Genomic DNA, 23,200 nt, shown 5'->3' with positions numbered 1-23,200 from the left:
GACTCCAGCAAAAAGACGGAGACATCCCGTGCAAAGCGAGCTTGCAAAAAAATGTCTTTTGCTCCGGATGTTGCAAATGGTTATTTAACAAAAAACCCCGCAGCTTCTCCTTTGCACAGCGTGCAAACCAGAAGGAAGTGAGTCCGCTTTCCTCGCACGGCATCTCTGTCTGGAAAGAGCGGGGACATCCGGGGGTCAACACGTGTCGGCGTGTTCACACGTGCTTAGGTGCATCTCCTCCTTTTTTCAAAACCGCTTTTGTGGTTTCGTCTCCCTTTGCCCTCCCCCCACCCACCACTGAAGGTAGCGTGGCCGAGCGGTCTAAGGCGCTGGATTTAGGCTCCAGTCTCTCCGGGGACGTGGGTTCGAATCCCACCGCTGCCAGATGTTTTTCGCAGGGTTTTGCTGAGTCGGCGGCGCTTCCCAGGCTTGGGATGGGGAAAAAACGCAGCTCGCTGTTTTCCTGGCTGGCTCCTCCTCCCTCCACCCCCGCCGCATTCTTTTCCTCTTCTGCAAAAGGGAAAAAATGGAAAGGAGAAAAGCACAGGCGATCCTTCCATTTCTGGCTCCCGGCAGCTTACTTAATCCCAGCAAGCGTTGGTGGTATAGTGGTGAGCATAGCTGCCTTCCAAGCAGTTGACCCGGGTTCGATTCCCGGCCAACGCAGCAGATTTTTAAATTTTTATTTCATGTTTTTTTTTTTAATTCCACTGCTCCCTTAACATTGATGTTGATTTTTTGCAAAATGCAAACGCCCCCCACCCTCCCGAGATGCAAACAAGGATTATCGAGGTTTTCTCCAAAGCTTCAATCCAACAATTTGGGGGAGGGGGTGCTTATTTATTCAAAAAAACGAAGATCATGGCCGCTGGTCCCATCACCTCCTGGCAAATAGAAGGGGAAGAAATGGAGGCAGTGAGAGATTTTACTTTCTTGGGCTCCATGATCACTGCAGATGGTGACAGCAGCCATGAAATTAAAAGATGCCTGCTTCTTGGGAGGAAAGCAATGACAAACCTAGACAGCATCTAAAAAAGCAGAGACATCACCTTGTCAACAAAGGTCCCTATAGTGAAAGCTCTGGTTTTCCCAGTAGTGATGTATGGAAGTGAGAGCTGGACCATAAAGAAGGCTGATGGCCAAAGAATGGATGCTTTTGAATTCTGGTGCTGGAGGAGACTTTTGAGAGTCCCATGGACTGCAAGAAGATCAAACCTCTCCATTCTTAAGGAAATCAGCCCTGAGTGCTCACTGGAAGGACAGATCCTGAAGCTGAGGCTCCAAGACTTTGGCCACCTCATGAGAAGAGAAGACTCCCTCGAAAAGACCCTGATGTTGGGAAAGATGGAGGGCGCAAGGAGAAGGGGATGACGGAGGACGAGATGGTGGGACAGTGTTCTCGAAGCTACGGACATGAGTCTGACCAAACTGCGGGAGGCAGTGGAAGACAGGAGTGCCTGGCGTGCTCTGGTCCAGGGGGTCACGAAGAGTCGGACACAACTAAACGACTAAACAGCAACAACAAGTGCTTATTTATTGTTAAGGAAATGCAAAAACAAAAACCTCTTCCCATCGCACCCGCAGACCCCCTGATGCATCAGGACTAAGTTCATTTGGCCCAGGATGCAACTTGCAAAAAAGGCACACCATGCAGCCCAATATTATGATTGCACAGAGTTGGGACACCCAGGGTCATCTAGTCCAAACCTGTGCAATGCAGGAATCTCAACCAGACCATCCATGACAGATGGGCAGACAAACCTCTGCTTAAAAACCTCCCAGGACCATTTGCTCCACTGTCCAGGAGATCTTAACTGGCAGAAAAGGTCTTTCAGGTGTTCCCTTTTTTTTTTTTAGTGCTGATTTCCCCCCCAATTTTTAAAAATTGTTTTTCACATATTGCATTACAATACAGATGTACCAAAGCCAACACCATTTCCTCCCCATCCCCCCCATACATTTCCATTTCCTCAGTCCATCATATATCACACATTAAAAACTTCCCTGTTCAGGGAAGTTTTTAATGTGTGATATTTTAGTGTATTCTTGGTTTCTATGGAAGCCGCCCAGAGTGGCTGGGGAAACCCAGCCAGATGGGCGGGGTACAAATAATAAATTATTATTATTATTATCATCATATTATTCTTTTCTCCTTCCTCCCACTTCCCTCCGCCTCCACTCGATTTCCTCCACACTATAAAATTTACAATAATCTTTGCATTCTACAACCTTCTCAAATCATCTATATATTCTTATTATCTTTCCTTACTAATTGTTCTTCCATCCATCACTTCACATTTTAATCTAGGCATATTAGCGTATCTTTTTTTAAGCAATATTTTGCCACATATTCATCAAAACATATCCACTCCTTTTTACATTTTGGATTCGACTGATTTCTTATTACAGCAGTTGATTTTGCCGATATTAAATATTCGTTTAGTTTACAAATCCATTCCTGTCATTTAGTCACATTGAGTCAAAGGTCTTCCTGTCATTTAGTCGCCTTTCTTGCAACCTGAATGGAGAAAGGAGATCATTGGGCACGAGAGCATTTCAGAGTACAAAAGGACTCTGCCCTCAGGAGCTTACAATCCGCAGTTCAACAGGGGAGGCTGGAGTGATAGACCATTTGATGGACTTCTGCAGCCACCAGCCGCAGCCAGAATGCTCAATGGTTAGAGAGTTGTTGCCCATGGATGTCCACAAGTCCCTTTCCCGCCCCGACCTGGCCACAGTAATCCATGCGACGGTCACCTCCAGGCTTGGCTACTGTAATTTGCTCTATGCGGGGCTGCCCTTGAAGCTGTCCCAGAAACTCCAGCGGGTGCAGAATGCTGCAGCGAGGCTCCTCACGGGGTCTCTGCCAGGGGAGCATATTCACCCAGTGCTTTTCCAGCTGCACTGGCTCCCGGTGGAGTACGGGGTCAGATTTAAGGTGCTGGTTTTGACCTTTAAAGCCCTTTACAGCCTAGGACCCTTGTACCTACGGGACCGCCTCTCCCGGTCTGCCCCATGGAGAGCCTCAAGGTCCATAAATAGCAACACCCTAGAGGTCCCGGGCCCTAAGGAAGTCAGATTAGCCTCAACCAGAGCCAGGGCCTTTTTAACACTGGCCCCGACATGGTGGAACGCTCTGTCTCATGAGACCAGGGCCTTGCAGGAGCTGATTTCTTTCCACAGGGCCTGTAAGACAGAGTTGTTCCACCTGGCCTTTGGCTTGGAGCCAAATTGATTTCCTCCCCCTCTTTCTTTTTCCTTTTTCCTTTCTCCTCCTGTGATGAGGCTGCATTTTAATATTTTAATGTTTCAATATTTTAATTGTATTTTAATATTGTTTTTAAGTTGTATTCATTCAACTTGTTTTTATTATTGCTTGTTAGCCACCCTGAGCCTGGCCTTGGTTGGGGAGGGCAGTGTATAAATAGTAATAATAATAATAATAATAATAATAATAATAATAATAATAATAATTTTTATTTATATCCCGCCCTCCCCAGCCGAAGCCGGGCTCAGGGCGGCTAACAACAATAAAACAGTACAAAAGTACAGCACAAACAACACTCTAAAACCATTCATTATAAAATTAATTCAAATCAAGCCACTGGCAACCATTGGGCCAGAGCTCCGCGAAGATTGCCGAGGGAGGGAGTCAGGCTGTGCCCTGGCCAAAGGCCTGGTGGAACAGCTCTGTCTTGCAGGCCCTGCGGAAAGATGTCAAGTCCCGCAGGGCCCTAGTCTCTTGGGACAGAGTGTTCCACCAGATCGGAGCCACAACCGAAAAAGCCCTGGCTCTGGTTTAGGCCAGCCTAACTTCTCTGTGGCCTGGGACCTTCAAGATGTTTTTATTTGAAGACCGTAAGTTTCTCTGTGGGGCATACCAGGAGAGGCGGTCCCATAGGTACGAGGGTCCTAGGCCGTATAGGGCTTTAAAGGTTAAAACCAGCACCTTAAACCTGATCCTGTACTCCACCGAGAGCCAGTGCAGCTGGTATAGCACCGGATGAATGTGATCTCGCAGCGAAGACCCCGTAAGGAGTCTTGCTGCAGCATTCTGCACCCGCTGGAGTTTCTGGGTCAGTCTCAAGGGCAGCCCCACGTAGAGCGAGTTACAATAATCCAGTCTGGAGGTGACCGTCGCGTGGATCACAGTGGCTAGGTCAGGGCGAGAGAGGTAAGGAGCCAACTGCTTAGCTTGGCGGAGATGGAAAAATGCCGCTTTTGTTATAGCTGCAATCTGCACCTCCATGGAAAGGGAGGTGTCGAAGATTACACCCAAACTCTTAACGGACGGTGCTGGCACTAATCGCGCCCCCGCAAGAGATGGGAGTTGCCCCCCCCAATCCCATATCGTCCCGTCCCAGCCACAGGACCTCTGTCTTCGAAGGATTTAGCTTCAACCGGCTCCCACGTAACCATCCAGCCACAGCTTCCAAACATCTGGTCAGTGTGTCTGGGGCCGAGTCGGGATGGCCATCCATCAACAGATAGAGTTGGGTGTCATTGGCATACTGATGGCAACCCAGCCCAAAACCAATAATAAAAATTATAATTATTATAATTATTATAATTGGGGATTATAAGAGGGTCATGTTGAGCAGGGGGGCTTTGAAAACAAGGAGAAGGAATCTGATCGCCGGATTTCAGGCGGAGTGTCCTGTGATCAGAGCAACAATAATGGTTTGGGGCAGAAGACTGAGCAGAAAAAGCCACCCCATGCTAAATTGTGTTCCTGGATAGACTGCTCCTGACTTTGAAGGCTCCATCATGGATTAGCCTTCTGCACTGAAGGTGTTCAACTCGCTTTTAAAGGCTGCCAACTCTTGTGTGTGTGTGATGTTACAGCAAACTCCTAAACAGAACAAGCATGTTAGGAGGAGACAAGCCCGGAGGAATCGGCTTGCAAAGAGGTGCAAAGCGCACGACTCTGCCTCTCTGGGCCAGGAGTTAAAGAGATGCTCCAATCTCCCCCAGCATAGGGATGAAGGGAAATTCGCCACGCTCAGCGGCACAGGCTGATGGGAAGGAGCAGAGACTCACACAGAGAGGCAACAAGCAGCCTCTTCCTTTTGTGGGCCCTTTGACCTCATAGAAACCATCCTTTATATAGAACGATTGCCTCGCCTGCTTTATACCCCATACTTGAGTTCGTCTCATCCTTTTCTCAAAAAGAACCTGCAGCCGCCTCCAGTTCTTCTATGTTACTTCTGGACCTGAATTCTTCTTCTTTAATTATTTATTTTTAATTATTGGGTTTTCCACAATTATAACAAATATCACATATCAAGACCTCTGGAACGAATGAAGTTCTTAACCCAAGGTACCACTGTACAGCACTCCAGGGAGACATTTCAAGGAAAACGGGGAAGACTTGACCGCCCTCCTCCAGAACACGAGAGATAGTTCCGCTTCTTGGTCGCCAGGTCAGCAATATGCATGCCATGCCACCCACTTTCCCCAAAACACTTCCCTCTTCCTCGGAACAGGGATGATCTCAAGAGATGCAGCGCATATGCTCCCCCTCTCTACTTTTAGGCCGATCACGAGTTAACTGTTGCGTACACTGACCTCTCGAGCCGGGAGCCTTAAAATAGGACATTGTGGAAGCAAATCGTCGGAAAAAGACTAGAGAAATGCCAGCTGTGCGTTTTGCAACAGCCTGGGGTTTTTTGGGGAGGGGGGCACATTATTCAGGGAAGTTTTTAATGTGTGACATTTTGATGTATTTTAAATCTTTGTTGGAAGCCGCCCAGAGTGGCTGGGGAAACACAGCCATATGGGTGGGGTACAAACAAACAAATAAACAAACAAACAAATAAATAAAATAAATCACAGGAGAACAGGAGCTGAGGACACCCCCCAAACCCCCCCCCCACACAACTCAACTGGAATGCTAAAACCTAAAAAATATCCTATATGCCACAGCAGGTAGGCCTGGAATCATATTTTGGACTGTAACAGTTTTCCCTCCTCTATTCAAAGTGCAGAAGTGGGAGGGAGAGGGAATCTGTGGCTCTTCAGGTACAACTCCCATCATTGTCGGCCACTGGCCCCTGTTGGCCGGGGTTGATGGGACTGGGAGTCCAGTGGCACCAGGAAAGCCACACGGTCATTTTATAACGCTTGGTAGAAGGATAAAGGGACGCGGGTGGCGCTGTGGGTTAAACCACAGAGCCTAGGACTTGTCGATCAGAAGGTTGGCGGTTCAAATCCCCGTGACAGGGTGAGCTTCTGTTTCTCTGTCCCTGCTCCTGCCCACCTAGCAGTTCGAAAGCACTTCGAGGTGCAAGTAGATAAATAGGTACCGCTCCGGCGGGAAGGTAAACGGTGTTTCCATGCGCTGCTCTGGTTCGCCAGACGCGGCTTAGTCATGCTGGCCACATGACCCGGAAGCTGTACGCCGGCTCCCTCGGCCAATAAAGTGAGATGAGCGCCGCAACCCCAGAGTCGGCCACGACTGGACCTAATGGTCAGCGGTCCCTTTACCTTTAGAAGGATAAAAAAGCTAAAAAATATTGGACACAAAGCTAAAAAATATTGGACACAGGAGATTTTGAAGGTTAATGTTCAATGGAAACTAGAACTCTTCCAGCTGGGACTAGTGGATATACAATAAGGTTACCAGACGTCCCCATTTCCCGGGGGACAGTCCCCGGATTTACAAATCAGTCCCCTGACAAAATCTATCTATTTAATAAGAAGTTGAAGTGTGTCCCTGGATTCATTAGGGGGGGGAAACTGGTAACCTTAATATACAACTAGAAAAAGAATATGGATGGTTATTGGAAGATATGATCAGAGAAGCAAGATTGTACAGATTTCCCATATGTTCTACAAACGTTTCCGAATCTTCTTTAAATGTCTGTTCTTCTTGCTCTCTTATTCTATAGGTTAAGTCTGTGAGTTGTGCATATTCTGTCAACTTCAGTTGGAACCTCGCTCGTTTTCCATTTTTGGCCTAACAAAACACGGGCCGCAGTTGTTGCATACATAAATAACCTTTTCTGACACCTGGGGATTTCATTCTGAATTATCCCCAACAAAAAGGACTGTGGTTTTTTTTTAAAGGTTGCCATATGCCTAGAATTGCTTCTTCCTCTTTTAAAGCTGTCCCAAGTTGGGTGGCCACCCCTGCCTCTTGTTTTAACTATTTGCTATGTGAAAGCTGGACTGGATGAATCCCAAACCGGAATTAAGATTGCCGGAAGAAATATCAACAACCTCAGATATGCAGATGACACAACCTTGATGGCAGAAAGTGAGGAGGAATTAAAGAACCTTTTAATGAGGGTGAAAGAGGAGAGCGCAAAATATGGTCTGAAGCTCAACATCAAAAAAATGAAGATCATGGCCACTGGGCCCATCACCTCCTGGCAAATAGAAGGGGAAGAAATGGAGGCAGTGAGAGATTTACTTTCTTGGGCTCCATGATCACTGCAGATGGTGACAGCAGCCACAAAATTAAAAGACGCCTGCTTCTCCATTCTGAAGGAAATCAGCCCTGAGTGCTCACTGGAAGGACAGATTGTGAAGCTGAGGCTCCAAGACTTTGGCCACCTCATGAGAAGAGTCGAGTCCCTGGAAAAGACGCTGATGTTGGGAAAGATGGAGGGCCCAAGGAGAAGGGGACGACGGAGGACGAGATGGTGGGACAGTGTTCTCGAAGCTACCAGCATGAGTCTGACCAAACTGCAGGAGGCAGTGGAAGACAGGAGTGCCTGGCGTGCTCTGGTCCAGGGGGTCACGAAGAGTCGGACATGACTAAACGACTAAACAACAACGTGAAGAAGTCTTTCCTTCCTTTCCGTCCTAAATCTTTCCATGCTTCACTGAATTTCCGTGATATTCTACTGTTAAGGCAAAAGGAGGTCTGCTGCTCTAACAACTGGAATCTAGAGGAACGGTGCATTTGATCCTGGAGGCTGATTCAAGAGTCGCCGTGACCAGCGAGGCAAAACACAGGCAAATCTTGTCGCTGGTGAATAACCTCCTCTTTAAAAACCTGCCTTAACTTGGTGGCTGTTACGCCAGCTTGCAGCATGGATTGCCATGTGTCTTGCTGAATGCAAGATGGTTCTTTTAAAATTAAGATTCAGAAGCAATACTAACGCAAGTGGTGAGAAGGTTACAGGTTTTATTCCGAACAGCAAGCAGTATATACATTACCAAACTTCAATCTGCCTCGGGGAGACTATCCCCCAGATAGTCTCGGTCCATAGCACTGCGGCCAAACGGTCTCTGTGGAGTGTTTTGCTTGGCACGCTCCAAAGCGAGATTTTTTTATAGACCTGTGTCCTTTTTTAAAAAAATAAATTTTTCCCCAATGCAAAATTACAAAACTTACAAAAATAAAATAAAAACAAAACAAAAACAAAGCAAAAAACCCACACACCTACAGAGAAAATCATGCCATCATAATAATCTTTACGTACATATACACATATTGACTTCCTTCCTCTGTTTTGAGACCTCAAAATTTTTAATCTTTCTGAACTGTTGTGTCTATACCTTTTGCACCATTCCTGAGTTTCTTTAACCCTGCAAAGCTTCATTCATTTCATACCGATATACTTACTCCAGAACAATGTTTTTTCGTATATTCTTTAACACAATCCCATTCTTTTGCTAATTTTTGGTCCGATTGCCCCCTTAAGAATGCTGTGAATATTGCCAAATTTATATATTCACAAAGTTTAATTTGCCATTCTTTTATTGATGAGACTCCCCACCCCCTTCCTGTTTTTTGCTATGAGCATCCTGGCAGCTATTGTCGCATAGAGAACTACTTTCGCATAGTTAGTCCTATTGGACAACGACAAAAAATGCCAGGCTATAGATCAAAGGCTTTGCTGAACAGCGTCATCAACACATAAAAGGCCTTTTCAGAAGGGATTCTGAAAGCAATAAAACACAGAAAACAGAGTCAGGAAGGGATAACGAAATTAATAATAATAATAATTATTATTATTATTATTTATACCCCGTCTATCTGGCTGGGTTTCCCCAGCCACTCTGGGCGGCTTCCAACAAAATATTAAAATACAATAGTCTGTCAAACGTTAAAAGCTTCCCTAAACAGGGCTGCCTTCAGATGTCTTCTACAAGTCTGATAGTTGTTTTTCTCTTTGACATCTGGTGGGAGGGCGTTCCACAGGGCGGGTGCCACCACCAAGAAGACCAGAGATGGAAGCTGACTGCATCAGATCCTTATCTCCTCGAGATTACAATAATTCTTCCCCAATAGCCCATACTCTGTGCAGCTCTACGTGTGAAGAAGCCGTGAAGACGCACGCAACTTAAAAAGAATTCGACAAAGGCACAAGGGCTGGGAGTTTTTAAAAATTATTTTATTTTTTTGTCTTTCAGAAAGTTACAGAGTTTTTGAGCTCACAAGAAAAAGCAAGGATTCCAAAACACCCAACAAAATGACAACGGTTTAATTGCCGTGGCCCCGCTCCAGAGGCATAGGAGACGAGAGCCAGGGAACAGTTCTGAACTTCCAAACATGCTTTGAAAAAAGTGAGGCAAGTATCAGCCCCCCCGACAAAAGTATAAGACTTAAAAACAACTTATCTCCAGAGGTTCTTAATCATCGGATTTTCCCCTCCCCTCCGCCTCCCCCCCCCTGCAGAAAAGTGAACACGTTAATGCAATGCACTTTAACCAAGAAACTTTCCTCTAAGGTTATTAAACATAAATAATTCCTGACGGACACGTACGGGAAAAGGTACTATTATCGTCAAAGCTGACGGGAGTCGTCGCAGCTTCCAAATCTCACGTTTTCGCCTCTCCCGAAGCACGGTTTGCGAGAGGTGGCGAGATGGGCTCCGTCTCGCTGGGGGGGAGGGCTGCGCCCCCAAACCCCCCCTTCACATGTGAGCTACTCTCCCCCCCTCCGAAACAGGGTCCGTGTTTGCTGATTTCACTAGGTAGTCTATGCGATTATTTACAGTATTTTCTTTTTAAAGATAAAAACGACAAGAGAACGGAGATCAAAACGTTCTCTGTGGGTTTGCGGGATGGAGAGAGAGAGAGAAATAGAGAGAGATAGGTATTAGCATTGCAGAATTTCCTTCTGCGCCTGTGTGTTTTTTTTCCAGGCCCCTTGCAAATAGGAGGTTGCCAGGAGCTACCGGAGGTTTTGCCGCCTCCCGAAAGCTTCCGAACGTTTCATCCAATCGCGCCACTCGGAGGTCACCCGCCCACTGGTCTCCGTGGCGACAGGCGCCGCCCGCTCTCAGTTGTCCTCGTCGCTGTCGTCCGGGCTGATGGCCGGACTGGTGAGGCTGTAGGTGGGCGACGTCGGGCTGTAGCCGGGGGAGGTGGGCGAGTAGGTGGAGCCCTTCGGAGAGGTGGGCGAGTAGGTGGGCGAGGTGGGGCTGTACTTCGGGGAGGTGGGCGAGTAGGTGGGGCTGGTCGGGCTGTACTTGGGGGAGGTCGGGGTGTAGACAGGCGAGGTGGGCGAGTAGGTGGGGCTGGTCGGGCTGTACTTGGGGGTGGTGGGGCTGTAGGTGGGCGACGTTGGGCTGTATTTCGGCGACGTTGGGCTGTATTTGGGTGACGTGGGGCTGTACTTGGGGCTGGTCGGGGTGTACTCTGGGGAGCTGGGGCTGTAGGAGGGGCTGGTCGGGGTGTACTTGGGGCTGGTGGGGCTGTAGCTGGGCGAGCTGGGGCTGTAGCTGGGCGAGGAGGGGGTGTATGTGGGCGACTGCGGGGTGTAGCGGGGGCTGGAGGGGGAGTAGCTGGGCGAGGTGGGGCTGTAGGAGGGGCTGGTCGGGGAGTAGCTGGGCGAGGTGGGGCTGTAGTTTGGAGACGTCGGGGTGTAGTTCGGCGACGTCGGGCTGTAGCTGGGCGAGGTGGGGCTGTAGCTGGGTGAAGTCGGGGTGTAGTTCGGAGATGTCGGGCTGTAGTTGGGGCTGGTTGGTGAGTAACTGGGCGATGTTGGGCTGTAGCTGGGCGATGTGGGGCTGTAGCTGGGGCTGGTCGGAGAGTAACTGGGGGACGTGGGGCTGTAGCTGGGGCTGGTCGGAGAATAGCTAGGGGACGTGGGGCTATAGCTGGGGCTGGTTGGAGAGTAGCTGGGCGATGTGGGGCTGTAGCTGGGGCTGGTTGGAGAATAGCTAGGCGACGTGGGGCTGTAGCTGGGGCTGGTGGGGCTGTAGCTGGGCGATGTGGGGCTGTAGCTGGGGCTGGTGGGAGAGTAACTGGGCGACGTGGGGCTGTAGCTGGGGCTGGTGGGGCTGTAATTGGGGCTGGTGGGGGAGTATGACGGAGAGGTTGGGCTGTAGGAAGGCGACGTGGGGCTGTAGCTGGGGCTCTGCGGTGTGTACGCCCCTGGGGAACGAGGCTCGTAGGCAGGAGAGGTCGGGGAGTAGCTGGGAGACATAGCGCCACCTAGAGGAAGGGAAGAGGAATAGCCGTCAGTCCAGGTTCCCGGTCTGTTTGTTTTCCCGACAGCGCACTGGAATAATGAATTCTCTCGCTCACCTGGCGACGGGATGTACGGGCTGGAGGGTCCTGGAGATCCAGGTGACCCCGGGGTGGGCGACCAGGCTGGAGAATAGCCGGGGCTGAAGCCGCTAGCGTCGGAGGCGGCGCTGGGTGAAAAGCCGGCTGCCCCCGGAGTCATTCCGCTACCTGCACAACCGAGGAAGGAAAAAGGGAGTAAGATACAGGTCCCATATTGGAGAATAGAGTTGCACCAAAAAGTTCAGGTCTGGGACAACATGTACTACTGCGAAAGTCCTGAGTACTGTATTTTTCCCTCTATAAGACGCACCAGACCACAAGACGCACCTCGTTTTTGGAGGAGGAAAACAAGAAAAAAAATAGTCTGAATCTCAGAAGCCAGAACAGCAAGAGGGATCGCTGCGCAGTGAAAGCAGCAATCCCTCTTGCTGTCCTGGCTTCTGGGATAGCTGCGCAGCCTGCATTCGCTCCATAAGACGCACACACATTTCCCCTTACTTTTTAGGAGGGAAAAAGTGAGTCTTATAGAGCAAAAAATACGGCAATTGCCGGCTGCAGTGGCAATTATTGCAACCCCGCTTTGGAAACTGAAGTGGCAAGCGCAGCCTATAGACAGAAATAATAAATAAGGAACCACATGGTTTCCCCCCCCCCCCGCCTGGGTTTTGACGCCATTAGCAGTTGGAGTTTGTCTTCAAAGGCCAAACTGCAGTGTGTGCGTGCGCGACTGTGGATCGGGACTATCGATCATTTGCTGTACATAACACCCCCAACAGCCCGTACACACATGACGTTTCCTGCAGGTTATTTCCCTGCCTTTTGCAGTCGGGGGAGCAAGGCCACACGATGCACGTACGCAGCTGAGGAACCGAATCTCCCGTTTAGGAGCCCAGCCAATGTTTGCAAAGCAATGAAAGGTCAAACACACAGAGTTCATCTATGTGCTTCCCCCCCCCCTTTCATTTGGCAGGAGAAAGAACATCGCAAGAAACCCACAAAACCTCTTGGGAGACTATGCAGGTCTCCTTACTTCCCCTAATTTGCGATTTCCCACGGCACGGTCCCAGAGATCCTGGGAAGGAGAGATCCCAAAGCAGGGAAGATTTCGCATCATGGGTTGGGAGCACTGGACGAGGGCCAGAGACCCCCATGTTCAAATCCCCAATTCAAGCTATGAAAGCTTACTGGCCAATGGCCCGGCCTACACAACAGGGATGTTGGGAGGTTAAAACTGGTGCACGTCAAAAACAAATGCATGTTGTTGTTGAGCAACTTGGAACAGAATGCAATATTCCAACCATCTGGGTCAAGCTCAAACCTGCAGCTAATAATTCGAAGAGGGGACATTTGTGTAGGCGGAAGACCCCCCCTCCCCGATACGTACCAACACTAGGAGACCATGCCCCATAGGCTGGTGTGGCGCCTTGGTTCCAGGGGGTCATGGCGGGCGACATTCCCCCCATGGGGCTGGGAGCAGACCCAAAGAACATGCCGGTAGCTGTAAGGAACGGAATGGAGTTATATTGAGAGGAGAGGAAATTGGCGTCAACAGAGCCCCTCTGCTTCCACTTACCTAAATCTACTGCCCTAAACTCTCACTTTTACCCTTTGCTTTATAAGCTGCAGAATCCTGCCCTCTCAAACACACATTTCTAAAAGGAAGATGCCCCGCTTTCCTTGACATTCAGCCTCACGAGCCTGAGGCACACCTCCCTCGCCCCAAAGGAAACAGCTGTGAAGCAAAGCGTCACACGCTTTTAGCTGCCGAGACGCGAGCGTCTGTTTCAGAGAAGCGAAGAATTCCTTCAAGGGAGGAAACGGTCGCTTTGAGTCACCCGCCCATGCCCGCCTCGCTCCTCTCTACTTAAGTCCTCTGCGGTGGGTGCTTGCTTGTGCATGCCCTGTTGTGCCAGCTCCCAGAATCCCCTGCTCTGTCCATGCAAAACCTTCCTCTTCCCTCTCAAGAGGACCCCAGATTTCCAGGCCTGCCGCTGCCTCCTTGCTCCCGGACCGGCAAGCGCGGCAGGTTGACTTACGTCCGCCCACGCCGAGCCCCGGGATGTTGGTGGGGATCTCCATGCCGTATTTGCACTTCTCGGCGTCCAAGAGGAGGTCGAAGCAGCCGGTGCCCGCCGGGGCCAGCTGGCCCAGCATGATGTTCTCCGAGACGCCCTTCATGGGGTCGCTTTCGCCGTGGGCAGCCGCTTCCATCAGCACGTCAACCTGCAGGGAGCAGCGGAGGGCAGGGTCAAAAGGTGTCCTACTAGCTCCCCACCCCCAAGTGGCAAGAGGGGGAAATTCTGTTAGAATTCCTGCTCCGTGATTGCAGTCATGGGATTGTTGTCTATCACATGACGGTGTATGTTTTGACTCCACAAAGTGGGAAGTGACGGAGACAAGATGTTTGTGTTACAGTGGTACCTCTGTACCATACGCTTCAGGTTACAGACTCTGCTAACCCAGAAACAGTGCTTCAGGTTAAGAACTTTGCTTCAGGATGAGAACAGAAATTGTGCTCCGGCGGCGCGGTGGTAGCAGAAGGCCCCATTAACTAAAGTGTTGCTTCGGGTTAAGAACAGTTTCAGGTTAAGAACGGACCTCCGGAACGAATTAAGTACTTAACACGAGGTACCACTGTACTGTGTTCTGTGAAGAAGGACTATTGCCCTTTGTTCTTTCTCTTTGGTGTCTGATGCTAGAGAGAGAGGGAGCCATGTTGCAGTGCTCCGCGTGTGTTTATATGTAAATAAAGCAGATTAGCCAAAATGCTGAGTTGCTGAGCTCTGTTACGCAAACTGCGAACACTCTGCAGATCCCTAAGTGTGCCGGTGTCGGTTGGCATCGGTCGCTGTGATGTTCGGGCAGAAGAAAGCTTTTGAAGCTCCCGAACGATCGACCAGGAGGGAGAGAACGTGCCAGTCGGGCATGCGTCTCTGCCAGGGTCCTACTCGCGTGTAGGCTGAGCCCCTGACAAATTCCTGGCCCTTCCCCTCCCCCGGAAAACTCACCGTCTCTTCGAAGGAGCACTTCATGAGGGGCCCGGTGTCCTGGCGGTTGACGCCGTGCCGGGTGATGGCCATCAAGTGGCCGCGGCAGGTCATGGTGTCGCACAGCAGCGCCAAGTGGCGGTAGTTGACGTAGGAGCCGTCGAAGGAGATGACGTGGTAGAGCTCCCTCTCCAGGGCTTTCCTGACGGCCTCGATGCCCAGCACCTGCAAGGGCAAGGAGAGGCAGGCTGGCACAGTTGCAAAGAGGGGCCCGCCAAAACTGCGCTCCCAGATCCCCTCCCATAAATCTTCATCTCGGAGGGAGCTCCTTCTCCCTTTCTCTCTCTCTCTCACAAACACGAGATCGCCTTGCCCCATTATGAGCCCACTTGGCCACTTCAACAGGTGGAATTGGCACTGTGCAGGTGGCACCCAATACCCGTTCCACATGCGCAAAAGAGCCATCTTTTAGTGCGCTTCGGAACTCCCTGCCTGTTGACTGCCTTTCACTACACTGCCTTCCAAAGGCATTCCAGTTTAGACAAGCCCAGCCAGAAAGCTGATGCGAGCTCAAATCTGCTTTCGGTCCACTGTTATTTTAAATACCTTAAATTACTGTTAATTTTGCTCTGCAATAATGTCATCGTTGCATCTTTTCTGCAAACCACTTTTGAAGTTGTTATTGTTGCTTTTGCAGTCAAGCGGTTGTTATAAGAACTTTAATATAGTATATTCTCAGTAAATAGTCTCAAATATATAATAGATATTCATAAATGCACACGTATCTAAATATATGAACCATGTGTCAGAAATAGTATGGGAGAATAATCCTGAAACCATTTTGATTTCTCCCAGTGACCTCAGATATTCCTCTGCAGTAAGGGAGGCAAATGGGGAAAACCTTCCCATTGTCTTTGCGCTTGAAAATCCTGTCTTAAGGGTGCATTTGTGTATGAATAGGGTGAGCCTGGGAACTGGATTCAGGAACTAAAGTATTAACCATCACAAAAGAATGGCCAGGCTGCCCAGGTAATGCAATCAGTGACCATTATCAGGTTTCCTGGCAGACAGGATTTTTGCTGAAGACTGCCTCCTTCTGTGATGTATGCATAATTTGGGGGGGGGGGTCTTGGGCTACAGGGTGGGCAATTTCAAGCGTCTATATAAGGGCTTGCGCACCATTGTTCAGGGTTCTCCTCCCTCCTGCGTGTGGTGAGTGGGGACCCTGTTGCAACAGTTTAATAAAGATCAGGCTTACTAGCTGCTTTGCTTCTCAATATTCTCTGGTTGGCCTCTGTTGTTTTCTCCTACTGATAGGGAACCCACTTAAGAACTCTATACGGGCTCTTGGATACCCCATAAGGGAAAGGGGGCAGTTTTTCTTATAACAAGAGCAAATAACTGCACCCCGCTTTACCAGACTTTGCTTCTCAAATATACTTTGGTTGGTCTCTTGTTATTTCCTCCTACCGATAGGGAACCCTCAAGGACTCTTTACAGGCTCCAGAATACCCCATAAGGGAAAAGAAGCAGTTTTTTTTTCTTGTAACACGCTGTATGCATCATATAAAATTAATAAACGAATGAACATGCCCTATCGCAAAGGAAGGGGCTGGTCCCAACCCACCCCTCGTGGGAAACCCCAGAACACTCCCCCTCCTAGCCGTATATTCCCCTCCCCCCCCCGGATACCCACCGTGAAGATCTCCACAATGTCATTGGAGGTCGTGCGCACGGGGTCCACGTCCTTTTCGCTCAGCACCCGCATGAGGCTGACGCCGTCCGTCTCCAGAATCCACTCCTGCAAGGCCTTGAACTCCCCGTCCTCCGTGATTATGATCTTCTTCTTGTTGTCCGTCTGGGGCAGGTGCATGTAGACCTGGGGGGGGGGGGAGATAGAGGGCAAAAAGGGGGGGTCAGAGTGCGCTCGGAGGGAGCCCCTATCATGCCTAGGTGGGGAGGGGATTGTGGGAGCCAGCTAGGATCTCCCGAGTGCGAATCCTGCCCGCCGCCCAGGCTCACCTTGCTGATCTGCTCGATGCCCTGAAGCGTCATGTCCGTCAGCATGTTGGACTCAATGCAACGGAGGAAGACGTCGTCGTCCATCTTGTCCACAACTTCCTCCTCCTATAAGCCGCGCAAGAGGGAGGGGAGGAGGCAGAAAGTGTCAGCCCTGTTGTGTTCTCAGGACCCCAAACCTGCCCCGGAAAGGCTGCCGGGAGCCTGAGGAGCCACTTTGCACTGGCATGAGTGCATTTGCATTTTGCAGGAGCTGTCTCCGGGGGTGTTTTTCGCCCATCAGCAGCTAGAGTGGCTTGGATGCGACTCTGGAGAAGGGCAATCTCCGCGACCAGCCCTTGGGATAAACGTAGGAGCCACTGGTACCTACAGATACTCTCATGTATTTCTGGTTGTGTAAACGGGCTTTCTGTGGCTTTCCCATTTTCTTCGATAATAATAATAATAATTTATTATTTGTACCCTGCCCATCTGGCCTCCTTCCTTCCTTCCTGCTATCACAGTCTTCATTCTTTGATTTTGGGTGGCTCTCTAGTCCAGGGGTCAGCATACTTTTTCAGCAGGGGGCCAGTCCACTGTCCCTCAGACCTTGTGAGGGGCCGGACTATATTTTTTGGGGGGGTTGTGTGTGGGTGGAATGAACGAATTCCTATGCCCCACAAATAACCCAGAGATGCATTTTAAAGAAAAGGACACATTCTACTCAGGTAAAAACACGCTGATTCCCGGACCATCCATGGGCCAGATTTAGAAGGCGATTGGGCTGGATCTGGCCCCCGGGCCTTAGTTTGCTTACCCATGCTCTAGTCTAGTAGTATTAACTAGATAAAGGGACGTGGACAGCGCTGTGGTCTAAACCGCTGAGCCTCTTGGGCTTGCCGATCGGAAGGTTGGTAGTTCGAATCTGCTCTATGGGGGTGAGTTTCTGTTGCTCTGTCCCAGCTCCTGCCAACCTAGCACCCCACAGTCGAATTCGACTGGACTTAACCGTCTAGGGGTCTTTTACTTCTTATCTATTAACTAGATGTATGCCTTAATACTTAAAAAATTGTATTTTTGATGAATGAAGATACGTACAGGGAGCTGTCAGAGAGAAGAGGAAGGAGCAGTATGAGAGGCAGGTCAGAGTTGTTTTTCTCATGGTGTGTGACTGATTAAGGGGAATCTCTCCCAGGTGGGAGGATTCAGATAAGATTAAGATAAAACACTGACTTAGGGCTACACAGATATATTTATAATTTTGTGTTTTATGAGGATCATGATGATCATTAATGCACCATTTTCTCTTTTCCCTGTTTGATATATTATTTTTCATTAGTCTAATTAGCTCAGTTTGAGTTTCATAGTATTATCAGGTTGAAAACCTTTAAAAAGTAGATTCAAAAGGCTTCATTCAAAGACCCCGTCTCCCAGGACCACCCCCCTCACCTCTTGCATCTTGTTTTCGTCGCTGTTCATGATCCGGATCCGCAGCACCAACTTCTCCGCGTTGTCATCGTTGAAAATGCAGTTGAGGTCGTCCCCAAAGCCTGCAAAGGGAGGAGGGAAGGAAGGTTGAGCTTCTGGGCTGAAGAGCAAACTGCAACACCTTCTCTAGAATGGGGTTTTTTTGGGGGGGGGCCTAATCCCAACTCCACCCCTCCTTCTCACCAGCGTTGATCTTCTCGGCGATTTGCTCCATGGTGAGTTTGCGGTCGGTCATGTGCTTGCGGTCCAGCTCCACGCGCAGCAGCCAGGGGGAGATGCGGGTGACGTCAAAGTCGGGCATCTCGTAGTAGACGTTCACCCACTCCTGGTCCTCGGCCACCACCGTGTTCTGCGGGTTGGGGTCGTAGTAGATGGCGGTGTTGGCAGTCACCTTGCGGAGGGTCGTGTGCTCCAGGCGGCAAAGGATGTCCTGGGAAGAAGACGGACCCCCGGGAAAGTAGGGGGTAGGGGAGAGAATGGGGTGAAGACGCCTGGCCACGAGAGTACCTAGTCTTACCCTCCTGCCAACCACAAAGCTGCCCCTTTCCACTCAATTCATTTTTTTTGGGGGGGGGAAGCAAGTTCTGTGCGTAACAAGCTAAACTTGGGCCGTCTCCTGCAATTCATCAGTCAACCTGCGGGGATCCGAGAGTGAGGGATCAGGCACACAGGGAAACCACGCTGTCCACGAAACAGCAAATGGATAAAGGGGACCGCACAGAGCTTAGCGATGCTTCGAAATCCTTTGCGTTTAAGATGAGTATCTACAGAAATAAACTTGCATCAGTAATAAAAACACATTCTATTTTATTGGGTCGTTTTGGAATGATTCCCCCAACTCTTGCTTCTTTCTCTGCTTATGATACAATGTATTTCCACCTGTAATGTGGATTTAACCCTGTAGGAGTACGTTTTTATTGATGTAAAGGTAAAGGGTAAAGGGACCACTGACCATTAGGTCCAGTCGTGGCCGACTCTGGGGTTGCAGGGCTCATCTCGCTTTACTGGCCGAGGGAGCCGGTGTACAGCTTCCGGGTCATGTGGCCAGCAGGACTAAGCCGCTTCTGGCGAACCAGAGCAGCACACGGAAACGCCGTTTACCTTCCCGCTGGTACCTATTTATCTACTTGCACTTTGACGTGCTTTCAAACTGCTAGGTGGGCAGGAGCAGGGACTGAGCAACGGGAGCTCACCCCGTTGCGGGGATTTGAACTGCCGACCTTCTGATCGGCAAGTCCTAGGCTCTGTGGTTTAACCCACAGCGCCACCTGAGTCCCCCTTTTACTGATGTAGACCATTAAAAAAATTTTTTTTTGATGACACGGCGGGCCAAAAAAGTTTCAGTAACTACTAAAGGAATAGAGTGTATCTGAAGAAGTGTGCATGCACACGAAAGCTCATACCAAGAACTAACTTAGTTGGTCTTTAAGGTGCTACTGGAAAGAAAAATTTTTTTTTTGTTTTGACTATGGCAGACCAACACGGCTACCTATCTGTAACTGGTACTAAAGGAACAGGAAGGTTTGCAGCTTCTGCTGGAAAGGGACCCAGAAGCAGAAGGAAAAGACCATGACTGTGAGTGTGGACTCGTTTGAGAAAAGGGCCTTTGGAGAGGCTACAAGAGATGTGAAAAATTTTCAGCCAACAGGGAGAGTCTCCTTTTGCTCCACCCCACTCCTTTCCTGCCTCTTCTCCTCCCCTGGATCCTTACCTTGGCCCTCTCGGCATCTCGGGCGGACTGCCCCAGCAGGAAGACGGTCAGCGAGGGGGTCTTGGGCTTCTTGGAGATGTTGATCAGCTCCTTGAGTCGGGGCACGCCCAGCGTCACATTCTTGGCCGAGACACCGGCGTAGTGGAAGGTGTTCAGGGTCATCTGAGTGGCCGGCTCGCCCAGGGACTGGGCAGCCAGCGCCCCCACCATCTCGCCAGGGTGAGCCTGCGGGAGGATGGGCAAAGAGGGAATGAGCAGCCGCTGACCTCAAGGGGCAGCCCATGGCTTTATACAGTAAGCCAGTCTGGATGTCAGGACCTGGGCACACCAGGGTCCAATCCTGCCCAGCCAAGAAGCCAATTGGGTGGACTTGGGCCAGTCACTCACTCACTCTCAGCTTAACCTACCTTCTAGGGTTGTTGTGCGGTTAAAATGGAGAGGAGAACCTAACAGTGATATTCTTATGGTGCAGCCACATGGAGACCCTTTTTGCTCATTTTTCATTAACCACAGTTTAGTGTTACGTCTAAACCATGCCTAACCTAAACTATGTTCAAACAAGCTGCAAAGCAGGGTGGATAAAAATCAATGATTTTTAAAACTATATATATTAAAAAAATGGATTTTTAAAAATTTAAATTAAATATTTTTGGAGGGAATTTTTTTCTAAAGACAGTTTTCTATTTAAGTTACATTATAGTCCAAAGGCTATTCATCAGGAAATAAGGATTTGTTTTAAGTTTTTCATGTGTGCTAAAAACTCAGTCTTAAGTTTTGTTTTTTTTAATGTTTAACCACATCAGTTAGCAAACATGGATACATATGCCATAATGTTACTGTTTTAGTTAAATGAATTATTTAAATTGTTATTAAAGGAATGATTATTTTTCTCCTTCCAATAAAGTACAGCAGAAAAGTTGTCCGAATATAAACAGTTAACTTATTAAACCTCACAATAATTTCACTGTCTATGTATTTCTAATAGCATAAGCAAATCAGTAATTTTTGCTACAACTGCAAAAACTACTCTGAAAATTTATCATTCCAAAAACGAAACCTTCGTCTGGTTGCAAATATTAAGATTATACCAGCAACAATGAGTCTTGCTGTAAAAAAAATTGATTTAAATCAAGTCTTGCTGACGAGTGATTTAAATCAAATCCACCCGGTTGCAAAGCCTTGAATTTCAAACATAGCTTGGCTATAAATTTGAAAACGATCTTGTTCACCTGGTTTGGGTTATGTCCCTCAAGAATCCCTTAAAAACATTTTGATTTTTCCCCTGGAGAGAGCAAAACATCCAGGACGGTACCCAGCCAGGTACTCACAATGGCCTGGTTGAATTTGGACTCGATCTCGCCCAGCAGCCAGTCGAAGGCTTCCCCGCTGAGGCGGAACTCCTCAATCATGCGCCGGCTGCACAGCGTGGAGCGCAGGTGGATGTTGAAGAGAAGCGTGGCGTTCTCCTGCGCCTGCTTGCTGAGGGGGTCGTCCCCGTTCACGATCACCAGTTTCTTGCTGAGCTCCTTGACGCCTGTCGCAGGAAGCAGAGAAGGGCAGGAGGGGGTGAGCTGAGAGATTGCGGCTCGCTTGTTCTCGGCAAGTTAATATATCCCGGCCTTGTTCCAGCCGCGTTCTACATCTTTTCCCCCCCTCCCGGGAGACCCGGCTGAATTATTCACGTCGGAAAAGCGTCACTGGATTCGGCAGCGTGGCAAGAAAGGAGCCTGGCCGCAGATTTCCCCTGGCAGGCTGGTGTGTGTGTGTGTGTGTGTGTGATCCTCCCCTCCCCTACTCTTGCCACCGGTTTCTGCCCCTCCCTGCCAAACTCACCGTCCACCACCTTGATAGGATGCAGGTCGGACGGCAGGCGTGTGTTGATGTGGAAGATCTTCTGCGCATTCCAAATCATGCGCAGCAAGTTGCATGGGAGAACCACCTGTGTGGGAATAGAGAGTTAGGAACTGGGCACTGCCAGGTGCGGCCATCGACCAACACTGCCCCCTCCACCACCAGCCAGACTCCTCCTTTTAACCTCTCACTGCTTTTCCAGCAGGGCATATCCTATACCACCAAGCTTATGACGGAATTTCATATATTAAACAAACAGATAACAATGAAAACATCGTACAGTTGTACCTCAGCTCCCGAACGCCTTGGGAGACGAACGTTCCAGCTCCCGAACGATCAAAAACCAGAAGTGTTTCAGTTTTTGAATGTTCTTTTGGAAGCTGAACGTCCAATGGGGCTTCAGCAGTTTCCGATTGGCTGCAGGAAGCTCCTGCAGCCAATCAGAAGCCACGCTTTGGTTTCCAAATGTTTTGGAAGTTGAATGGACCTCTGGAACAGATTCTGTTTGACTTCCAAGGTACGACTGCACTGCCAATATGGAAGTTGATCTCCAATTTTATTTTTCTCTACGGTTTTCGTTGTATGGTTTTCTATGTGTAATTGCTGTACACCATACCCTGAATGTTTTTTTAAAAATAAATTTTATATTCCTTTTTTAAAAAAACTGAGTAATAAATAGTCCAAGGCAAGGCGAAGGAGAACAACAAAATGGGTTGATTAATTTTGCTATGGATTTATGTAAAGAGGGTGGTTTGGGGGGGCGAGGAGAGAGGCATGAGTTAGGAAACCCTAATTAGGTCCAGTAATACCTGCATCTTTGCGTATTACAATTTATTACATGCCTTCACCCTAAGGTCCTGTGGTAGGTCCCAGCCATTAAATCACAGCATTAGCATTGAAACACAATTATTAAAAGCAGCTTGAAACGACTTAAAATTAGTGCTCCAACATTTTTCTCGCTTTCAAAATCAAGATTTGCCCGTGCCACACCTAGTTGTTTTTTTTTTACTGGTAAGAAATATATTGGAAAACGCAACTAGGGTGGTCCTCACTATGCCTTGACGCTCTAGCTCTCATTTTGAAAAGCTATCTATACAAATAAATGAAATTATCTTGATGCTATGCTACAAGACACTGAAATGTTCAAATGCTGCTTTGATTGCCCTTGAATCTTCCTGCCACGCCAAGGTGGAAGACCACACCCTTTGAGAACCACGGAACTAGCGCATCCAGGAAGCGGAGAGGGAATGTCCACACATGCAGGGTTGGGGTTTTTTTGGGGGGGTGGGGGCATCAAAAAAACACCCTGGTGAACTAGACCAGAAACGCCATCTGGACTAGGAGTCTCCAAGCGTCTCTTCCTGCCCAGCCGGCCGCCTGGAGGTCAAGACAAGGCCGGACCAGCCTCACCTTGCTGTCTCCCGTAGGAAAGATCACCCTCAGCACCTCCCGGTCGGCCTTCATCTTCTCGAACTCCCTCTCCAGCTCATTCTGGATGTGGGCGTTGCTGAGAATGTCCTTCACCATCTCCTCCTGCAGGGTGCGCCGCAGAGCCCGCTCGTTGGTGTAGTCGAATTTGAACCTGGGGAGGGGGGAGATGAAGGAGATGAGACCTTCAAGAGGACCGCTGATGTTCTGGATATTTCCAGGACACGCAAAGCCTGGACCACGCAACAAAGCGAAGCCACAGTCTACT

General features: G+C 49.1%; 1 protein-coding gene across 1 annotated transcript in view; it reads right to left on the bottom strand.

Annotated features, from left to right (window-relative positions):
* Nucleotides 1-9,326: 9,326 nt before the first annotated feature.
* The window catches only part of POLR2A (RNA polymerase II subunit A), a 33,746-nt gene continuing 19,872 nt past the window's right edge, over nt 9,327-23,200 (bottom strand). The window contains exons 17-29 of the mRNA XM_083580745.1: nt 22,915-23,086; nt 21,487-21,592; nt 20,982-21,187; nt 19,654-19,878; nt 18,126-18,372; nt 17,904-18,004; nt 16,479-16,583; nt 16,153-16,335; nt 14,478-14,681; nt 13,506-13,692; nt 12,854-12,967; nt 11,488-11,637; nt 9,327-11,394 (exon numbers count right to left, since the gene is read on the bottom strand). Coding sequence (XP_083436871.1) covers nt 10,238-11,394; nt 11,488-11,637; nt 12,854-12,967; nt 13,506-13,692; nt 14,478-14,681; nt 16,153-16,335; nt 16,479-16,583; nt 17,904-18,004; nt 18,126-18,372; nt 19,654-19,878; nt 20,982-21,187; nt 21,487-21,592; nt 22,915-23,086 — 3,157 coding nt within the window. The 3' untranslated portion in view covers nt 9,327-10,237. The remainder of the gene's footprint in view (nt 11,395-11,487; nt 11,638-12,853; nt 12,968-13,505; nt 13,693-14,477; nt 14,682-16,152; nt 16,336-16,478; nt 16,584-17,903; nt 18,005-18,125; nt 18,373-19,653; nt 19,879-20,981; nt 21,188-21,486; nt 21,593-22,914; nt 23,087-23,200) is intronic.

Source organism: Podarcis filfolensis (assembly GCF_964270895.1).
Source record: "Podarcis filfolensis genome assembly, chromosome: 13".
NCBI lineage: Eukaryota > Metazoa > Chordata > Lepidosauria > Squamata > Lacertidae > Podarcis > Podarcis filfolensis.
This window is presented reverse-complemented; position numbering and strand designations above follow the sequence as displayed.